This window comes from Lynx canadensis, chromosome B2 (assembly GCF_007474595.2).
Source record: "Lynx canadensis isolate LIC74 chromosome B2, mLynCan4.pri.v2, whole genome shotgun sequence".
Lineage (NCBI taxonomy): Eukaryota > Metazoa > Chordata > Mammalia > Carnivora > Felidae > Lynx > Lynx canadensis.
Window position 1 is genome coordinate 137,730,044 of NC_044307.1, and position 20,398 is coordinate 137,750,441.

The 20,398-nt window shown below is 38.8% G+C and overlaps 1 protein-coding gene across 1 annotated transcript in view; it reads right to left on the reverse strand.

Annotated features, from left to right (window-relative positions):
* SYNE1 (spectrin repeat containing nuclear envelope protein 1) overlaps positions 1-20,398 on the reverse strand; it is a 480,852-nt gene that overhangs the window by 110,606 nt on the left and 349,848 nt on the right. The window contains 7 exon segments of the mRNA XM_030316617.2: positions 109-309; positions 4,055-4,174; positions 9,003-9,104; positions 13,906-14,115; positions 14,678-14,833; positions 15,030-15,161; positions 18,103-18,259. Coding sequence (XP_030172477.1) covers positions 109-309; positions 4,055-4,174; positions 9,003-9,104; positions 13,906-14,115; positions 14,678-14,833; positions 15,030-15,161; positions 18,103-18,259 — 1,078 coding nt within the window.

The following is a 20,398-nucleotide window of genomic DNA, read 5'->3' on the forward strand; positions in this document are numbered from 1 at the left end:
TGTGTGTGTGTGTGTGTATATATACATAAATAACAGTGATTAAGAACATACTTTTGCAACTATATACCCCCCCCCCCCCCCCCCCCCCCCCCCCCCGTCCCTTTCTACCTTATGTTTGTCAAGCAGTTGTTGAATTTCCTCCTTGGAAGACACAATGATTTTCTGGTCACCTGCCATCTTCTCCTGTCCAGTCTCCAGCAGGTCAGCCAGATCTTGTAGGGCCCTTTCGTACTGACTCTTGAGGGCAAGATTCTGGTTCAGACTACTCCGCCAGGAGCCAATGGTCATCATCAGTTCATCATACATGTCCTATGAAACAGAGACCTTGATACTCACTCTCAGGTCATGTGCTGGCCCTTCTCTGAAAAGCATACTCCCTCCCAAGATCACAACCCACCAAAAATACCCCTTCAGGTATCTGATTGATGGTGATGCTCTGTATGAAAGGCTCTGCCTGCCTTTCTCATGAGCCTCTTCGAAAACTTCCTTCAAAAGGAGGTAGATTCGACAGCTCTCTTCTCAGGACATCAAGAGTTTATGGTGCGACGTGGGGTTGAAATGTTGAAAAGTTGTTTGTGTGGCTGAGGGACATGTAAACGTAATTCTAATTTTTTATAATGTTCTTAACATTTACATAGTGTTAGAGTCATTGACTGTAGCATCTTTCATATTTCGTCTGCTACAGAATAATCAGATTTTGGACTATTCCCTAAATAAAGAGCTAGGGAAACAGAGGAGGTTAATGTGAGCAGAAGGACTTTAGGACTTAAAAAGGCAATGTTTTTGCCAAATGTGGTGGAGTAAATAAATAACTATTTAAACTGGAAAGACATTTTAGGAGATGATGATACACCAAACAAAATTTATTTGAACCATATGGACCTGATTAACGTATCATATTAAGGTTTCGCGGGCCAAAATGGTTCAATCTGGAAAAGTTCAACTTTAATGCCTATTTACAACTATGACGTTTGACTCTTACACCTGACATTTAAGCACTGTTGGAAAACCGTCTAAGTGCAAAGTGGGGGCTGTGGGCTAGTGACATTATGAAATGTGAGATAATGGAATGAAGACAGTTAAAATAAAAATGTTCTTTTTAAAATAAGAGCTATTTTATTTTCAAAAAAGGAAGAACTTGTGACCCTGTGCTGGAGTTAATGCTATTAATCCCCAACAGCTCTGTAACAAGCATGCGGAGAAAAGTTAACATGTGTGTATCACTTTTTCTTAATGTAATTTAACTCCGTTGCCCATCAAATGCTCAAGTTTGCCGGTCCAATATCCCAGGTTCTCCCGACCACCCCCGGGGGTCGGATTTTTGCCTAATCTAAGAAAGCCAATTAAGCCCAAATCATTTCCTATTCCAGGAGGAAGCTGGGAACTCTGCTGAGATCTCAACTACATTCTAGTTTAATTTTTTTGTTGTTGTTCTGGAATTGAAACACTGTCTTTCTCCCATTCAAACATGTATGAAACATTAACTATACGACAGGGATGCCCACTCTCACCGCTGTTGTTTAACATAGTGCTGGAAATTCTAGCATCAGCAATCAGACAACAAAAGGAAATCAAAGGCATCAAAATTGGCAAAGATGAAGTCAAGCTTTCGCTTTTTGCAGATGACATGATATTATACATGGAAAATCCGATAGACTCCACCAAAAGTCTGCTAGAACTGATACATGAATTCAGCAAAGTTGCAGGATACAAAATCAATGTACAGAAATCAGTTGCATTCTTATACACTAACAATGAAGCAACAGAAAGACAAATAAAGAAAATGATCCCATTCACAATTGCACCAAGAAGCATAAAATACCTAGGAATAAATCTAACCAAAGATGTAAAGGATCTATATGCTGAAAACTATAGAAAGCTTATGAAGGTAATTGAAGAAGATTTAAAGAAATGGAAAGACATTCCCTGCTCATGGATTGGAAAAATAAATATTGTCAAAATGTCAATACTACCCAAAGCTATCTACACATTCAATGCAATCCCAATCAAAATTGCACCAGCATTCTTCTCAAAACTAGAACAAGCAATCCTAAAATTCATATGGAATCACAAAAGGCCCCGAATAGCCAAAGGAATTTTGAAGAAGAAGACCAAAGCAGGAGGCATCACAATCCCAGACTTTAGCCTCTACTACAAAGCTGTAATCATCAAGACAGCATGGTATTGGCACAAAAACAGACACACAGACCAATGGAATAGAATAGAAACCCCAGAACTAGACCCACAAACGTATGGCCAACTCATCTTTGACAAAGCAGGAAAGAACATCCAATGGAAAAAAGACAGTCTCTTTAACAAATGGTGCTGGGAGAACTGGACAGCAACATGCAGAAGGTTGAAACTGGACCATTTTCTCACACCATTTACAAAAATAAACTCAAAATGGATAAAGGACCTAAATGTGAGACAGGAAACCATCAGAACCTTAGAGGAGAAAGCAGGAAAAGACCTCTCTGACCTCAGCCGTAGCAATCTCTTCCTCGACACATCCCCAAAGGCAAGGGAATTAAAAGCAAAAGTGAATTACTGGGACCTTATGAAGATAAAAAGCTTCTGCACAGCAAAGGAAACAACCAACAAAACTAAAAGGCAACCAACGGAATGGGAAAAGATATTTGCAAATGACATATTGGACAAAGGGCTAGTATCTAAAATCTATAAAGAGCTCACCAAACTCCACACCCGAAAAACAAATAACCCAGTGAAGAAATGGGCAGAAAACATGAATAGACACTTCTCTAAAGAAGACATCCAGATGGCCAACAGGCACATGAAAAGATGTTCAGCGTCGCTCCTCATCAGGGAAATACAAATCAAAACCACACTCAGGTATCACCTCACACCAGTCAGAGTGGCCAAAATGAACAAATCAGGAGACTATAGATGCTGGAGAAACGGGAACCCTCTTGCACTGTTGGTGGGAATGCAAATTGGTGCAGCCGCTCTGGAAAGCAGTGTGGAGGTTCCTCAGAAAATTAAAAATAGACCTACCCTATGACCCAGCAATAGCACTGCTAGGAATTTACCCAAGGGATACAGGAGTACTGATGCATAGGGGCACTTGTACCCCAACGTTCATAGCAGCACTCTCAACAATAGCCAAATTATGGAAAGAGCCTAAATGTCCATCAACTGATGAATGGATAAAGAAATTGTGGTTTATATACACAATGGAATACTACGTAGCAATGAGAAAAAATGAAATATGGCCTTTTGTAGCAACGTGGATGGAACTGGAGAGTGTAATGCTAAGTGAAATAAGCCATACAGAGAAAGACAGATACCATATGGTTTCACTCTTATGTGGATCCTGAGAAACTCAACAGGAACCCATGGGGGAGGGGAAGGAAAAAAAAAAAAAAGACGTTAGAGTGGGAGAGAGCCAAAGCATAAGAGACTGTTAAAAACTGAGAACAAACTGAGGGTTGATGGGGGGTGGGAGGGAGGGGAGGGTGGGTGATGGGTATTGAGGAGGGCACCTTTTGGGATGAGCACTGGGTGTTGTATGGAAACCAATTTGTCAATAAATTTCATATATATATATATAAAAAAAAAAGAAAGATTAACTATAGTTTTGAACACCTGAGAAAAATTACTTTCTAAAAAGTCTTAGTTTGAGCATTTTTTGCTTTTAAAACAGTTTTCTCAGGTAGACTATATAATACAGGGTAAATATCCCTCTTTTAACTTTTCTAGGTAGGATTTATAATTCTTATATTTTCTAGTGTAGAAAATAATGTGCCACAACTACCCTATACCACAATGCTTAGCCATTGGAATAATAATAAAGCAAATATCAGAAAAGGAATCTTGGAAGTATGAGAATACAATTTATTTCATTGCATTAAATATGGTGAAAGTTTCAGAAAATTTTCTATTTTCTGAAACTTTCACCATATTTAGGACAAAGATTAGGAATGAAATGACATGAATTTTATGGAGAGAAACCAAGAAAATAAACAAAATAATTTTTTTCTTGATATCCAGTTAGGATGTATCATCGAAGCTGAATGCTATTAGTAGAAAACCATACCTGAAGTTTGGACAGTTCCTGCATGGAAGGCTGCTCAATCTGCAACTTGTCACCACGCTTTTTTAATTCAATGATTTCTGCATCCAACTCCTTTAGCCCATCTTCAGCCTGTTGTATTGCCTATGTAAGATTTATGAAATTTCATTAGAACTCCCACAACTCCCCACGCACAATGTGATTATTATATCTATTTGTTCTTGCCTTCACATCAAACTTTTTCAATGCCTACAAAAAGACTCCTTTCAATACAGCATAAAACCATGACCATCTAGTATACAGAAAAGAGAAGGAGGCCCTTTGTTACACCACAGTCAGCTGACTTACAGGTAAGGAGGCAGGAGGGACTTCGTGTGGAGGGTTGGGAGAACAATCGCTTTCTTAAACAAATAAGGGAATTTGTGAACAGCAACACCTAAAAGAGAAGCATGCCTTAGGACATGGTTAGCAAAGGTGTTTGCCCAAGATTTTCTAGGGGAACAGGTTCTGGTCTCCTGAAATGCAGTTTAAGCATCCTTGGAGAGAGAGTCAGCAAGGCAAGAGGACAATATGTCAGCGTGGTCAGGAAAAGCTTACTCTCTGCTTAGTGGAAAAGCAAGCAATCGACAGCTATTACAGTGGCCCCTGGCGCTAAGCCTTCTCTTCCCAGTGTGAGGTCTGTAGAAGTGGAACACGCTCTCACCCAGGCCTTCAAGGAGCTCACAGTCTGGTTAGGAAGCCAGAGTAAACAGAGCAAAACAAAACAAGGGTGAATCCAATCAGGTACTCAACTCGCGGTAACTCATCCCTGTTAGAGGAGTTTGGAGAAGGGAGACAGCACTGGATCCTGGAGCAGGCTAAGTAGACTTTTGCAAGAAACAACGTCAGTTGCCCTGAAGGATGAAAAGAACATGGACTCCAGATGGCAGATGAAACATACGCATCTTGCTTTCTCTTTCCTGAATCCCCTCTACAAACAGCAAATATTTTGTTTACCCGCCTCCTCCCACCCACCCAAATCTACAAGGATAAAGAAACAGGAAAGAAGACAGTACCAGCAAAAGTCTGAAAGGATTCATGATAATTCAGGATACATGATAATTGACTTAAGAAATCTGAGAAAGTGTGGGGCGCCTGGGTGGCTCAGTCGGTAAAGTGTTGGACTTTGGCTCAGGTCATGACCTCACGGTTCGTGGGTTCGAGCCCCGCGTCGGGCTCTGTGCTGACAGCTTGGAGCCTGAAGCCTGCTTCTGATTCTGTGCCTCCCTCTCATCTCTCTCTCTCTGCCCCTCCCCCTGCTCACACTCTGTATCTCTCTCTCTCAAAAGGAAATAAACATTAATTTTTTTTTTTTAAAGCAAGAAATCTGAGAAAGACAAATCCTAAACTCACAGGAGATCTACATTACCAGGCTTACAGCAACAGGAGTCTCTAGAACCCCGGCTGGGTAGGATGGGGAGCCAAACAAAGAGGGCTGGTAAAAAAGCTGCTTAAAGAGCAATTATGTTCCCAGAGCCCCTTTCTCAATCCACACTGCCCCTTTCCTTCCCGGAGAAAGATAGGGAGTTCATTTTCTAGAGAAGGTGGAACAGATAGTCTCTGGAATGAGGGGGAACCAGCTGCAGATTTGAGTACTTGATGGAAAACAGAGAGATACATGCCTGAATGCCCACAGAAAGCAACATGGGGAGCCCTGGCATCTTCTAGAGTACTGCAGCCTAGATTTTCCGATAAATAGCCCACACAATTCAGTAATTCTCAAAACTGTCAAGCCACATCCATACACAAAGTTCTCTGTCAGCTGTTTAGTTCTCCATCCTAAATGTGAAGAGACAACAAAGATTTCCATAATCTCAGAAGCCTCTAACACAAAAGATGGAGACTAAAGTAAACAAACAAATAAAAGCAGGCTGGAGGGAGACAGACCATACAGGAAAAATAAAACTTGAGCCAAAAAATCATAATCTATCCAGAGAGGCTACAAAAGATAATGCATCTATTAGAAAAAGAACAGAATAAAGGATTGTTCAGAGACCAAAATGAGCTCAGGGAAAATTAAACACATGAGAGCAGAAATACAAAACTCCCATAGAAAAGTACAGAGTTGAAATCTAGGAAGTCTTCCAAAATATAGAGCAAAATATCTTTTTTTTTTTTTAAATTTTTTTTTTCAACGTTTATTTTATTTTTGGGACAGAGAGAGACAGAGCATGAACAGGGGAGGGGCAGAGAGAGAGGGAGACACAGAATCGGAAACAGGCTCCAGGCTCTGAGCCATCAGCCCAGAGCCTGACGCGGGGCTCGAACCCACGGACCGCGAGATCGTGACCTGGCTGAAGTCGGACGCTTAACCGACTGCGCCACCCAGGCGCTCCTAGAGCAAAATATCTCTTAACAACAACAACAAAAAAAAATTAAAAGACTGGACCAGAATATCCAACATCTGCATAAAAAGAGTTTCAGAAAGGGAGACAGATCAAATGGAGAAATAAAAAATATTAAATCAATCATTAGACAACTTTCCAGACGGAAACAGGAAAGCTGTTAAATCAAAACAGCCCATGGAATGCCCAGCCCAGTGGATAAAACAGACCCTTTCCCAGGAGTGCCACTGTGACATCTTTGGGAATCAGAACAATTTTAGGTTCCTCAAGCCAACACCAGAAGCTAGAAAACAATGAGGCAAAAGCCTCAAAACTCTATAGAAAACTGATTTCCAAGCAAGAATTTTATAGTGAGCCAAGCTATCAGTAAAGTGTGAACATAGTATAATAACATTTTCAGATATGCAAACTATCAAAAAATGTACCCAGTATGCATCCTTTCTTAGTAAGGATATGTACTAACAAAACAAGGAAGCCATACAATAAAGACAGACTTGAGACTCAGAAAAGAAAATATCCAACAGAGGGAGAAGTGACGGAAATCCTCAGAATAATGGTAAAGGGAGGTCCCTGGAAGTCAGGCTTATGGGGACATGTCTGTTCAAGGTCAGAATGACATGGCTCAAAAGATGAATATACCGAGAGGTGTCACTCTCATGCCTCCTGCTATTATTACCTTTTTAACCTAGGGTAGGATGGAATTAGCACACTTTCCCCCTTATTCAGCTTTCCCCTTATTAAAAAAAAATGGTATAGTTATTTATTTTTATCTGTGGAATTCACTTTAGTGATATTGGTCAATAATTAGTAAAAAATGTTACTTGTGATCATACATGTCCTATATTTCACATTAGAAATTCAAGGAAAATTGGGGCACCTGGGTGGCTCAGTCAGTTGAGCGACCGACTTCGCCTCAGGTCATGATCTCATGGTTTGTGAGTTTGAGCCCCACATTGGGGTCTGTGCTGACTGCTCAGAACTTGGAACCTGCTTCAGATTCTGTGTCTCCCTCTCTCTCTGCTCCTCCCCTGCTTGCGCTCTCTCTTTTTCTCAAAAATAAACATTAAAAAAAAAAAGAAATTCAAGGAAAACCATCACTATAGTTGCTGAAATCTTTTTTTTTTTTTTTGGAATCAGGTATGTTAAAAGCCAAAAAATTTTTAAAAAGTATAAATTTTAAAAAGTTCTTTTTAGGTAGAAGATAGGACACAGAAGAATGCTTTTTAATTTGGGGAAAGTGAGGGATTTAAAAAAACAGATGAAATTATGATCGAGAAAAATGGACATTCACATATAGTTTTGCAAATTATTTTAGGTGATGTCTCCCATGGATGGACAGATAGATCTAGCTTTCTATCTAGAGAAATATTTCAGGGGATCTGTATCACAGATAATGGTCTGTAGTCTACTCATAGAACCCTTAGAGGTCTACTGAAATTAGGTTAAGAAATTCCATTAAAACACACACTTTTCAAATTATTTAGCTTATGAAATGGGAGATACTATATAACATCCTTTCCATTTCTTTTCTCCTCCTTGTTTTCAGTGACATCACAGAGTTAGAATTCTCCTTCCTTCTCATCAGTAAAGCTCAGTGAAGCCTCTTGAGGTGTATCTTGCTTCCTGACCTGGCAATGTCCTGTCCACCACCCAGGAGCAGGATCTGGCCTTGACATTCACTTTCACCTTCAAACATCCCCAGTGACTCTCCACTGCCAGTGGTCTCCAGGGTGAGCGCAAGTACCCAAAAAAGTGTATGAGATGATTTGTGAGGGTGAAACGCTATGTCTTTCATTTATATTCAACCATATTCTTTCGAATTTTCATTTTTGTGTATGCTTTCTAACACAGTACCTGCTTATAACTCATAAATAAGTAAACACACAAATACTTGTGGTGTGTGCTGATCTTTTTAACTAATGAGATATGCAATCAATAAAGTTCAGAGAAAAGTGAAGAAAGTCCAAATATTCTGACATGCTAAAGAATCTACAAGCTGCCACAAATGTACTCATCCAAACTTATTTCCCCTCCGTTGTTTTCATTCATCATAAAGTCAGCTAAATAGGATTCCTTGCTTTTCTCCAGAAGTGCTCTGAATTGTCTAACATTTATTCCTTTGTTCTTGCTGTCATCTTTACTTGGACATCTTTCTTCCCAGTCTCTGTGTGCCCAAACTTCTCAGTCTGGTTCAAATTTTCCTTTACAAAATTCCCCCGATCCTACCCTGCTGGAGGCAATCTGCCCTTCTTCTGAATGTCCATTAGTGCTTCATTGGAATCGCCCCAGGACAGTTTGACTTTCTGTCCTAGGTCTTTGAGGCTCATGTCTAATCTCAGTGTTAGGTGGCAAACTTCTTCGGGTCAGCATCTGTCACTGACACCTCTAGCCATCTCCTATTCCCTAGTTCCATACAGAAGCGAGGGACAGATTCCACGGAACCTGGCCAGTCACTCAAACCCAGCACTTAAAGACAAAATGTATGACCAACAAAAATGCTGTAATGAGCCATTAATCTTTCACAGAATATTTGAAATGTCTTAGTAAATCAGATTTACTCTCTGCATTCACTCTTCCTGTGTAAGTACCTCAATTTGCTCTGCCACGGGCTGTTCAAACACATTTGCCAGTTTCTGCAGAATGATGTATTTGCTGTCGGCCAGTGATGTACACAGCACCTTCAGATCATTCTAAAGAGGAAAGTAAATAGGGAGAATTAACATGTCTAACAGGGAATCTGAAACAGTTGTAAATATTACACGCATTCTTAGAAATAACATACAGGTGTAGGAATTTAATGCCCAAAAGAAACAATACTGTCCTGTGGGAAGGAAAAAAAACTGGTGACAATTTATCTTAAAGTGTTAAATGGGCTTTTAAAGAATTTACTGTTTCCAACATAACACAAATGGAAATTGGGTATGCAAATAAAAGGCAATACTAGTCACCCTAATCTTCTTGACATGTTTGAAATAAAGGTGCACATTTAAACACCGTAGTGGAAATATCACACTAAAGACTTCTATTTACTAAAACCACCTATAGGTGTTACCCTTATTTGGGAAAAAATGTGATTCTTAAGAATACTATAATTCCTTTTTCCCACTCTCCCCTCATTCACTCTCTCACTTCCTTTTTTCTCCTATTTTCAGAGAATTTGCACAAGCTTATAAAAAGTCACCCAGGAATGTAGAAAATAAATCTTATCCACGATGACCAAAGACATATGAAAAGACAACACAAAAAGACCTTAGCAAAGGCTTTTGTTCATAAAGATTACTCACTTGAAAGTCCAAATATATTTATGTTGTGTTATAGTTATACGAAAAGAAAGATAACGATCACAATTTTGGTGCTCAGTTCTACAGGGAATAATGAATTGGAACAAACTTGGAATGATACAATTTCTAGTTTTTCTCCCTGAAATGTCAGCAAATAAGCTTCTGTTTCTTATTGGTCAGCAAACATATATGATGGGCTGGCTGTTTGGCAGAGGATGAGGTCAGACTCATCACGTCCCCTTCACCGGGAGCTGACGATACATATATGAGGACACATCACCAAGATGCAAAAATCTGACCATCTACAAGGAGAAGGATAATCACGCCAAGAAAGAAAAAACATCTTTCAGGATGTGTGCCAGCCTTGTAACACAAAATTCAAGGCTAGAAAACAAAACAGTGAGTGAACTATGCAGTAAAATTTTAAAAAAGAAAAAAAGAAAAAAAATTACACTGAACACGAACATTGGAGAAAAGCATTAGATCCTAAGAGGGAATAATTGTCACTCACCAAAACCCAAACCAGTCTGCAAACCTAGTTGTGGATTCACTAGGAGACTGTTATAACAGCCCCGAAAAAATGATGCCAGAAACAACGTTGCTGCTTATGAATTATAGCATTGTTTGTATTATTTAACTGTGCTCAGGGGGAGGCCATGTGGGCCATTAGAACGATGACATATTTATCTGTTTGTATGCCTAGGAAAAGATGTTTTCCATTCATTTGAACAGATTCAAAAGAAAAAGTCTTTACTAGCTACATATACTTAGAACATTAACGCAGTTCTTCTAAATGAGTAGATAAATGTAAATAATATATCATGAGTTAGAAATGAAGATTGTGGGGGCACCTGCTGGTTCAGTTGGAAGACCATGCGACTTGATCTCAGAATCGTGAGTTCGAACCCCACATTGGGTATGGAGATTACCCAAGTAAATACTTAAAAAAAAGAAAGAAACGAAGATTGTGGATATATTTCCTGTACATCATGTTTACACATTTAATAGCATATTTTCTGCCTTAATTTTATTCTACTCAAGGTAATGGAAAACTGAGTTCACATTTCTGGAGGCCTCACTTGACTGGAGCCAGTCAAGAAGACAGTAAGGCAGATAATATGACTGATTTAAAAATTACTAAATAAAAAACTTTAGAATGTATTAATAACCATATGAATGCTGACATTTTCTTAAAAATGAAAATCCGAAGACTGTAACCATTTTTTGTTACTACACGTGGAACACAGCAGCCAGTTAAGGTAGGTCTACACTGCACACATATCAGACATCACAAGCTTTATTGTACAGTCATTGGCATTGCTTGTAGGACATAAAGAGGCAGGACTCTTGCTTTTTGACAAACAGGTATACAGAAGGTTTCGAGTTTTATGTGCTGCCTCATCCATTTAATAAAGAATGCTTTCATTTTTTTAGTTTTTAAATAACTTAAAATACTCAATTATAAAAATGTCCACTAAATTTATTTGGGGTTAAGTCTATAGGCAAAAACTTTTTTTAACAGAACAGTTGATAACTGACTTGTTGTGATTCCATGGAGATAAGATACATTTACATTACATCAACACGTACTTCCAGATTGTCCGTGAGTATAGGATAATGTTCACATTCTGGCAAAAGCTGATACTCAAAAGTTAAATGGAAAACAAAGGCATATCATTCCATTAACTTCTGAGCACTGACAATATACCAGGTGCTTGGTGCAAAGTAAAACACAATGGTTTGTGACTTGACCTTTAATTACTCTAGCCCTAGAACTATTTCTTTCCATTAAATTGGAACACAAACATTTTGAAATGTCAGTTGTTGTTCATGAGCTGGCCACCAACAAGTAGAAACTTGTTGGCAGGAGAAAAATAGAGAACATGATTTAAAGAGAATTTCATGATTACATGTTCTCCTCTTGGTTCTCTACGGAAAATCAGTTCCAGAGTGTTCATGCTTAGTTCATATTTTACTCTGACTGGCTATAATTACCAACAAAAATTTTAAAGTACTAAACACACTATCATAGCAAATGTAATTTGAAAAGGGAAATATGCTTCCGAGTGATACACACATTTGTACTTTCAAACCCCCTCGCTCACGGCTGATAGACCAGAATGCTGTTGAAACTCGGCCTATTATTTTGGGCAAGGTGAATTTTAGAGTAATGAAACAAGATTCCATAAGTTGCCCAACAATTTTGCTGATTTTAGACAGATGGAGTATACCTGAACATGCAATCAGATCTCACATCCAAAACAAAATACCCAAATAATCACCCCCAACTTTTCTGATTCCAAGTGGAATATGCTTTCCTCTCTATGTACTACCCAACATAACCTACACACATATCTAGTCCAGGCCATTCCTCTAAGCCACAGACTTGATAGCCAAATGTGTACTGTGATTCTTCACCTGAGTATCTTAATTCTATAGCCCATCTATGTCCAGCCAGTGACGCAGCCTTGCCCATTGGTCTATGGCACTGCTATCCACCAGACCTGCCAACCTGAGCCTCTCAGTGCCCTTTTTTCACATGCTCCACATCTAAACCACACACAAATGCACCCTTATTGATTCTGCCTTCAAAATATATCTTGAATAGGAATACTATTCTCCATATCCCCTGTTGGCACCCTAACAATATAAAACATAAAAATATTCTTTGAGTCAACTCTTGGCTCTAGTTTTAATTTTTTTTTAATTTTTTTAATGTTTATTTACTTCTGAGAGAAACACAAAGAGAGAGAGAGAGAGAGAGTGCGAGTTGGGGAAGGGCAGAGAGAGAAGGAGATGCAGAATCTGAAGCAGGCTCTAGGCTCAGAGCTGTCAGCACAGAGCCTGACGCGGGGCTCGAACTCACAAACCATGAGACCATGGAAAGAGCCAAAGTCGGATGCTTAACCGACTGAGCCACCCAGGTGCTCCTTTGGTGGTTGAATAGTCTTGGAGAAGTAAGTGAACCTTTATATTGGTTTCAGATTCTACATGTGTTATAATGAATACTACTATTAACAACAATAACAAAACCTACTGAGTGCTTACTATGTTTCAGACACTGTTGAAAGTATTTTACACATTTTAACTAACTTTATACTCACAAAATCCCAAGAGACAATTACTATGGGTGTGGCTTAATAGCTGAGGACACTAAGGCAGCTAAGGGTATGTAGAGCAGTAGGTAACAAAGCCAGAATCTGAACCCAAGATGGTTGGTTTTAGAGACTATCCTTAATTTTTCTCTTCTAACTTTGCAAATGAATATTAGAACAATGCTTAGCTAATAGGTATGTTGTAAAGATTGAAGACAATAATATGTGTGAATTTTTTGTGTGAATAACAAAACGATACACAATTTTTTCTGATAATTTTACTTTGTAGTTTTTAAGAATACAAACTGCTGGAAAGCAACGATAATTTGTCCCTCTAGGTGAATGTCTAGAAAACTCCCTGTTTCTTGTCTGATGCTACTCTGGACATTTTAACAGTAATTTTTTACAAATCAAAATTTGTACCAAACTCTTGGCCCTAATTACATGTATCTATTTTATAAATCTTGTATGTTTGTTGAAAATAAAGCTCAATTAAAACTTAGGTATTCCCGAAGAATGCTTTTTATTAGGCATGAAAATCAACCCAAAGTTTATCAGTGGCTTTTTGCATTTGCTGAAGTTTACAGTCAAAGGAAAAGTTTCATAAACAGACAATTACTCAGCTGGCATCAGAACTCTAGTCTAGGGCTGAAAGGCACAAAGTCTCCAGAGTTAGGATTGGGAAGTCACTGTACATTTTTAACACAGGTAGAAGTAACTAGGCCATGGTCACTTTCAATGGCTCCTAAGCACTGGAGTCTGGGGTTCTGTACTGTGGCACTTCCTGATGTTTCTTTGGTCATATGTTTTTACACTTCACTATTATCAATTGGAAGTTATAACTATAGTCGTATGACTTATTGGTTGAATATAAAGTCCCTTTCAGCCCTTAGTTTGGTTGGCTGGTCTTCTCAACCTTCCATTTCTAGGAACATAAAACTCTTAGTGTTCTAATCCTAGGGTTCTATTCCCTTGTTTTGCTGTAATGTTCCTGCTCTTCAGGGTACATTTGCGGGGAAAAAAAAAAAAAGGTTTATATCATACCTCATTAAGACATCCTGCTTATTATCAAATATAGCTAGAGAATGGTCAAGTGTCTCTTGATAATGTCTTACCTGAAAGTTTAGTATTTGCTGAAGTCTTTCCTTCATCTGATGACATCGCTGATTCACTACTGAGTCTAACAAGGATAACCGGCCCAAAAGACAACCCAAAGTGTCTTCAATAACATCTCGGTTATCACCATCCTCTGGAAATGCTTGGGAAAACAAGTTCTTGTTCTTATCCATTTCTTCAGACATTTCCTTAATATCTTTGGCAAGAGTCTAGGGTTGATAAAAGAGAAAGCATATTTCAATGTTTACATCCAAGAATTGATATACAAACCAAGTCATTTCCTCACAGAAAGTCCACTATATACATCTCCCTTACTATTCAGCAATAATTCTATCAAAGGCAAGATGAATCACTTTCACATCTATAAATATTAGGCAAGTTGCTGTTGGAGAGATTTTTCTCAGAAACTTTATATCATTAGCTAATAATAATATGTCTTTGGTGAAAAATGAGATTTGTAAAGGGCTATTTAGAAACTCATACACTATTTTTTAGCCTGTGTTTCATATGTAGAAAATCTGTGATATACAACAAGTTTTTTACAAAGAGTCCTCCATTATTTTCCTCCTGCTACATACACAAGATAAAGAATAAACATGCAACTCTCATTAGGCAGTTCTCTTCTGCATTACGCTGCTTGGAAATAAGCCTGATTTGTACTTTACCAGAACTACTTTACATTTGACCTTCCTTATACATTAATTATCCAATACCAATACTTCAAGTGCTTTGTAATATCACATATTCACAGACCCCAGCTGCCAAACGTACCTCTTGGTTGAAGAGGCAAGCTTCGGTTTCTTCTGGTAAAAGTGCTGTGGCAACAAATAAGCGTTCCTCAACATCATCCAACCATGTAGAGGTAGCTGAGACCCCATCATATAACTTCTGTTCCAAGTGAATGTTCTGCCTCTTTGTCCCCCCGCCCTGAAAAAAGAGGGGAACATGGAATGAATCACAGTGTCTGAGGCATCAAAGAAAAATACCAGGATGAGATGCCATGGTGCAGTGGCTCTGCCTTTCAGGGCTAATCACTAGTGTAGGGTCTCCGCCGTTCACGCCTAAAGGTGGGCCAACCTCACGGAGACCAAGATGCATGAACAGACCAACAGTGTAGCCCTACCTGGGACGAAACCTCCTCAAACGCCTGGTTCAATCCATCCAGTAAAGACGTCACTGCAGATCTGTCTTGGGTCTGCCCATCCCCTTTGTACAGTGGCACGCCAGACAGGAGCCGATTTGGCCTGCTGTAGAGCTGTAGGTAAACAGGGGCACTTATTCAAGAGCCCACGTACTATGTTCAGGTTTCGTCATTTAGAATTGCACATCGAAGCAGATGCTGGAAAAACCGTCCTTATAGAAACCTCTTCTAGAGAAATATGACTTCTTCAACATACCATGTCTACTAACACATGGTGACCAAATTAATGGTAATATTTCCACTGATGGACAACAAACACACACACAAACAAACAACAACAACAAAACTAGTGGGAAAAATGCCTGAAATCTATCACAGCCTTCCTCTCAACTGGTCTTCTTGGTTTCAAGCTACTCATGATGAAATCATCCCTCCTAGATACCAGACCTAGGCTGATGCCTATTCATTTCATCTCTCCTAAACTCTTACAGGCACACACAGTGTCTCCCTGACAAGGACATGATACCGCTTACTACTCAAACTTTTGAATAATGTTTCCAAACAAACCCCGCTCCCATAATTTATAGAATGTCTCATTCTCACCTTGCCTTTCAGGCTGGTTACTCATTATCCTCTAAACATGCCCAACTCATTTCCTGCTGTAGCTAGAACATCCACCACAAACCCTTTAAAATCTATCACCTTAAATTCCACACCTACTACAATGGCTTTCTACTTTTTTTTTTTACTTCGGCTTCCTTTTTAATTCCTGCTTATGGAGCCTACCATGGTTGCCTAATTTCTCAGAAATGTATAAACTATTTCCTTGGTTGGGTTACAGTTCCTAGGAATGGGGGAGGGACTCGGAGTTGGACAGACCTGCATTCAAATCCCAGCTCTGCCTCTTTTCAGCCACGAGACCCTGAGAAATCATCTAATCTCTTCAAGCCTTAGTTTACAGATCCACAAAGTAGAGATAAGGTCAACCTCACCGGAGTGTTGCTAGTAATAACACTTAATACACCAAATATACTCACTAAATGATCATCCCCTTTCTTGTTGGAAACTCTCAAACTACTTCTTCCTCACCTTTTTCCTCTTCACACCAAAGAGAAGAAAACCACCCAGGAGGTACTTAGGACAAATGACCAGTAATTATAGAAAGAAAGCACTCAAATGCAAAAAATGCTATAAAATAAAGTACATTCAATGCTTTCCTTTTCCAATTCCAAAGGGCAATGAGATATGAACCTGAACGTAAACTTCTAACTGTCCAGGAATCATGTGGGAATGTTGGTGGCAGCAGGCAGGGCCTTTCCAATAGGCTCACATGGAAGATGTTGGGGTGACCAAGGAATGGACAGAAAAAGTAGGTCTCTGAGGTAAGAGTGGGTAATGGAGGAGACACCCAGGAAGTCTGCAATGTTGGATGAATCACACAGATGCTTTAGGCTGGATGGACAATAGGTAGATTCCAGGGGTTGGGCATTTAATGAATGGAAAATAGTAAGGAAACATGAATATGCCTACAAATGCCTTAGATTTGTCTGACTTAGGATAGTCAGGAAAGACTGTAAATATCCCATATAGTCAAAGGCATGGGGAAATACTCTAACATGAAGGTGAGATAGAAGTCAAGTCCAGGAAAGCTATGTCAGGAATCAAGAATTCAGGCTGTAAGTGTTAGAAATATTTGATCAAGGATGTGAAGAAGGATTAATTTAAACAGGTAGGAGGTCAATGCAAAAGGTACGAGGCACCACTTGTCAGGGGAGAAGATGATTCTGCGATAACTACCTCCACAAATGGAATGCTTTATGTTCCCCAGGGCTGGTGTTGGTGACTATTCCTGTGGACAGTGACAAAGAAGGCTCCTGGCCAGAGTAGAGGAGTAAGAAAGGGTGGCATTCCATAAGGGTTTGTGAAATGAGGTAGACAGGAATGGCTACGGAACACTAACACATAGTTCCCCACAGATAAGGGGACACGCTGTGACCTTCAGGCCGTATCCTGAATATTACCGTATCTCAGGTAATCCTGACAAGCCGTACCTGTTTTATCGTGCCTGCTCTGTCAGCCCCTGCCTTTCCTTCCCCAGATGCCCTGCAGTTACTGACACCCTTTCACTTCTGGGTTCAGTCTCTCCCAGCCCTGAAGCTAGTCCTAGTCAGAGGAGTGCAAACAACAGCTTCCTCAGATCCACAGTAAAGGACCTAGACTTTATTGTGATAATACTGGCATCAAAGAATGGCCCAGATGAGCACTGCTGGCCCAGAACCCAGGATTAAGCTTCTAGCTTCAAAATCCTGGGCCATAGCTGTGGTAAATATTGCAGGCCTGCCTGGGTTCCCACCTTATGTACTAGCTCTCTCCAGGGTGGATTCCTCTGACTCTGAACTATTCTCTGGCTCTGCTTATAGTGAACTAATAGCTATTATCTACCTGGAACCTTCTGTAGCTGTATTCAATTCCACTGGATGTGCCTTGCATGGTGAAACCAAGTCCAACATTACACAGTATCTACCCATCTTGGGAACAAGCCTACAGGTGGATCAGTGACCATTCTAGCTGACCACTGGCTTCTCCTTCCTCTTGGATCCACTGAGGTACCAATATGCTTCTCATTAAGATCTTCTGACACTATTAAATAGTGGGAACAGCAATGGAAAATAAGATAACTTGACCATTTACTTCCAGAAAATAACCAATTGTGTTGAGTTTCTCTTGTCCTAGATGTATGTATCCTTGATTTGCAACCCTAATTCTCAAGGTAGTGAAAAAAAGGGGGGCACTAAAAATTTAATGGTTTATTCTAATGAGTCATCAGCTATTAATCATCTCTCAGAAAAACAGTATCTAGAAATCAAATAAATTTCCACATATAAATACATAATTATTTAGGGAAATGTGAAATATGCTTGTTAAGAAAAATATGAGTAACTTACATCTCATTTTAGAACTGATAATGCATAGATTACTGCACAGTTATATTCTATTTGCATAAGCTATCCATCTTTTGTATTGGTTAACATATAAAAGCAAAACGTTGGGATACCACTTGCTCTTGTTCCTGTTCCAGAACATTCTGTAGTAGTTTCTGCTTGGTACTAAATTCTTGATGTAGGCTTTCCCATTTCATTCTCATCTGGTCTTCAGAGGCTGATTTCTCCCCTTCCATCCCCAACTCCTGGGATAACACATCAGGTTTTTCGCTATTAGAAGAATAAATAATCTAAGTTTACAATGTGTGCAAAAAGGCATTAAGCTCTAGGAAACTTATTGTATATACTAAATCTGGCCTCTAAAATTGGAACTAGATTATTGTAGTCATTAGCTTACCCTTTAAAAATATCAGTTAAATAGAAAACTTGAGACAAATAATTATATTCTCATATTAACTGAACTATGAGCACAATAACCCAACAATTCATTGAAAACAGCTCAGTATTAAAGATAAAAAGTAACTGTAACTTTTAGAATGGGAAAGGGTACATACAATTAGACTACTGTCCTTTAACAAACAGCCTGCAAAGCAATCTAAAAACTCTAAAAATGTTGCTTAGTCTATTGAGAGTTTTTATCCTGTGTCCAAAGAAAATGCTCCAGACAAGGTTTCAGGACATGGAATAGAAGTACAGAGGGCGGAAGGAAGGTACTGAAGTATCATCTTTAATGACAGGCAGCAGGTGGCATCAGAGAAGGACGTCGGCTTTGGGGGTGAGACAGATCTGGGTGGGAATCTCTGCTCCAGCACATTAGATTTGCGATTTTGAGTAATCTGCTTCACTCCCCAGAGCCTCAATTATCTCCTCTTTACAATGAACACAGTATCTATCTTGCAAAAATATGAGAATTACATTTAGAGAAGACAGGCATAATGCCCATGACCCTACCTCAAACATAATAGCCACTCAATAAATGGTACTTAATGATTATAGTCTGGGGGACCCAAGTTCCAGTAGATCCTCATTTGTCAGGAGTTTTAAAGACCTAACTAGAACCACGTCATCTGAAAGACATGCTAGATAGTAATTAATATTTCGACAGAACTTTTGCTTAGGTAAAAAAAAAATAATAATAATAACAAGTTCATTGGCAGGATAATACTATACACTACCCCAAAGTCTACTCTTCTCAGAATAAGTAATGAATACAATAGTTTCTTTCGGTAAGTCTGTTGAAGTAAGCCTTTAAAAGTTATCTTGGGGCGCCTGGGTGGCTCAGTCAGTTAAGCGTCTGACTTCGGCCCAGGTCATGGTCTCGCAGTTTGTGGGTTCAAGCCCCATGTTGGGCTCTGTGCTAACAGCCCAGAGCCTGGAGCCTGCTTCAGATTCTCTGTCTCCCCCTCCTCTGTCCCTCTCATGCTCATGCTCTGTCTCTCTCTCTCTCAATAATAAATAAATGTTAAAAAAAATTTTTAAGTTATCTATAAGGCTATAATGAGGATGTTCTACTTCTAGAATACAATAGAGAATCTCCCCCACCTGTGCACTTAGAGACACACAGGAAGGTTAAGTTCAACAACACTAATAATAGAAAAAAAAAAAAAAAAAAAAAAAGTAGCAGGAAGGTAAATGCCCATCAATAAAAAAATGGGTGAACTATTTTCACAAGATAAAATACTATTAAGCAGTTAAAATGAAAGAACTAGATCTATATGTATCAGCATGGATTGATTTTAAAAATATTAAGTGAAAACGTGCTAAAATCAAGTTGGTATATCTAATTCTGTTTATCATATTAGTCTCTGCACTTCTCTGTGTGTTTTTTAAAAATGCTTTTTAAACAAAAAGCAAGTTTTAAATTTCTTACGAAATTGAATTTCTTTATTGTGATGTCTTTTGTAATGGCCTGTAATGCATCATTTTTAATTCATTTATATTTGCATAATAATTTAGTACAAGACCAGAGGATAGTAAATTTTTATATTGTTTTACTTAATCATTGACACATATAAAGTGCCACCAGCAAATCTGTCTTTGATTAGAACAAAGCCTTTCATTTCCCCTGAAAAATATTCTTTCCCTTTGATATTTATATTAATATCCAATTGAGTTTCCTTATCTTAGAAGGCCCCTCCATCAATGCTTCTGTATATCACGTCGTACTTATTCTTTACATATTAAATTTGTACCCATGAAGCAAGCCATGCCCCTCCCATTGGGGTTTTATTACATAAACCAATTCATATATGATAGTCTTAGAAATCAGCTAATAAGTTAAAGTCTGAATACAAGTTTTATTTTCCCTAGCAATGTTATTTTGCTCTTTTAAAAAATACATACATTTTTTTTTGGTTTCTGGGTATTGCTTAATTTACATTTGTTTGTTTGTTTGTTTGCCTTATTTAC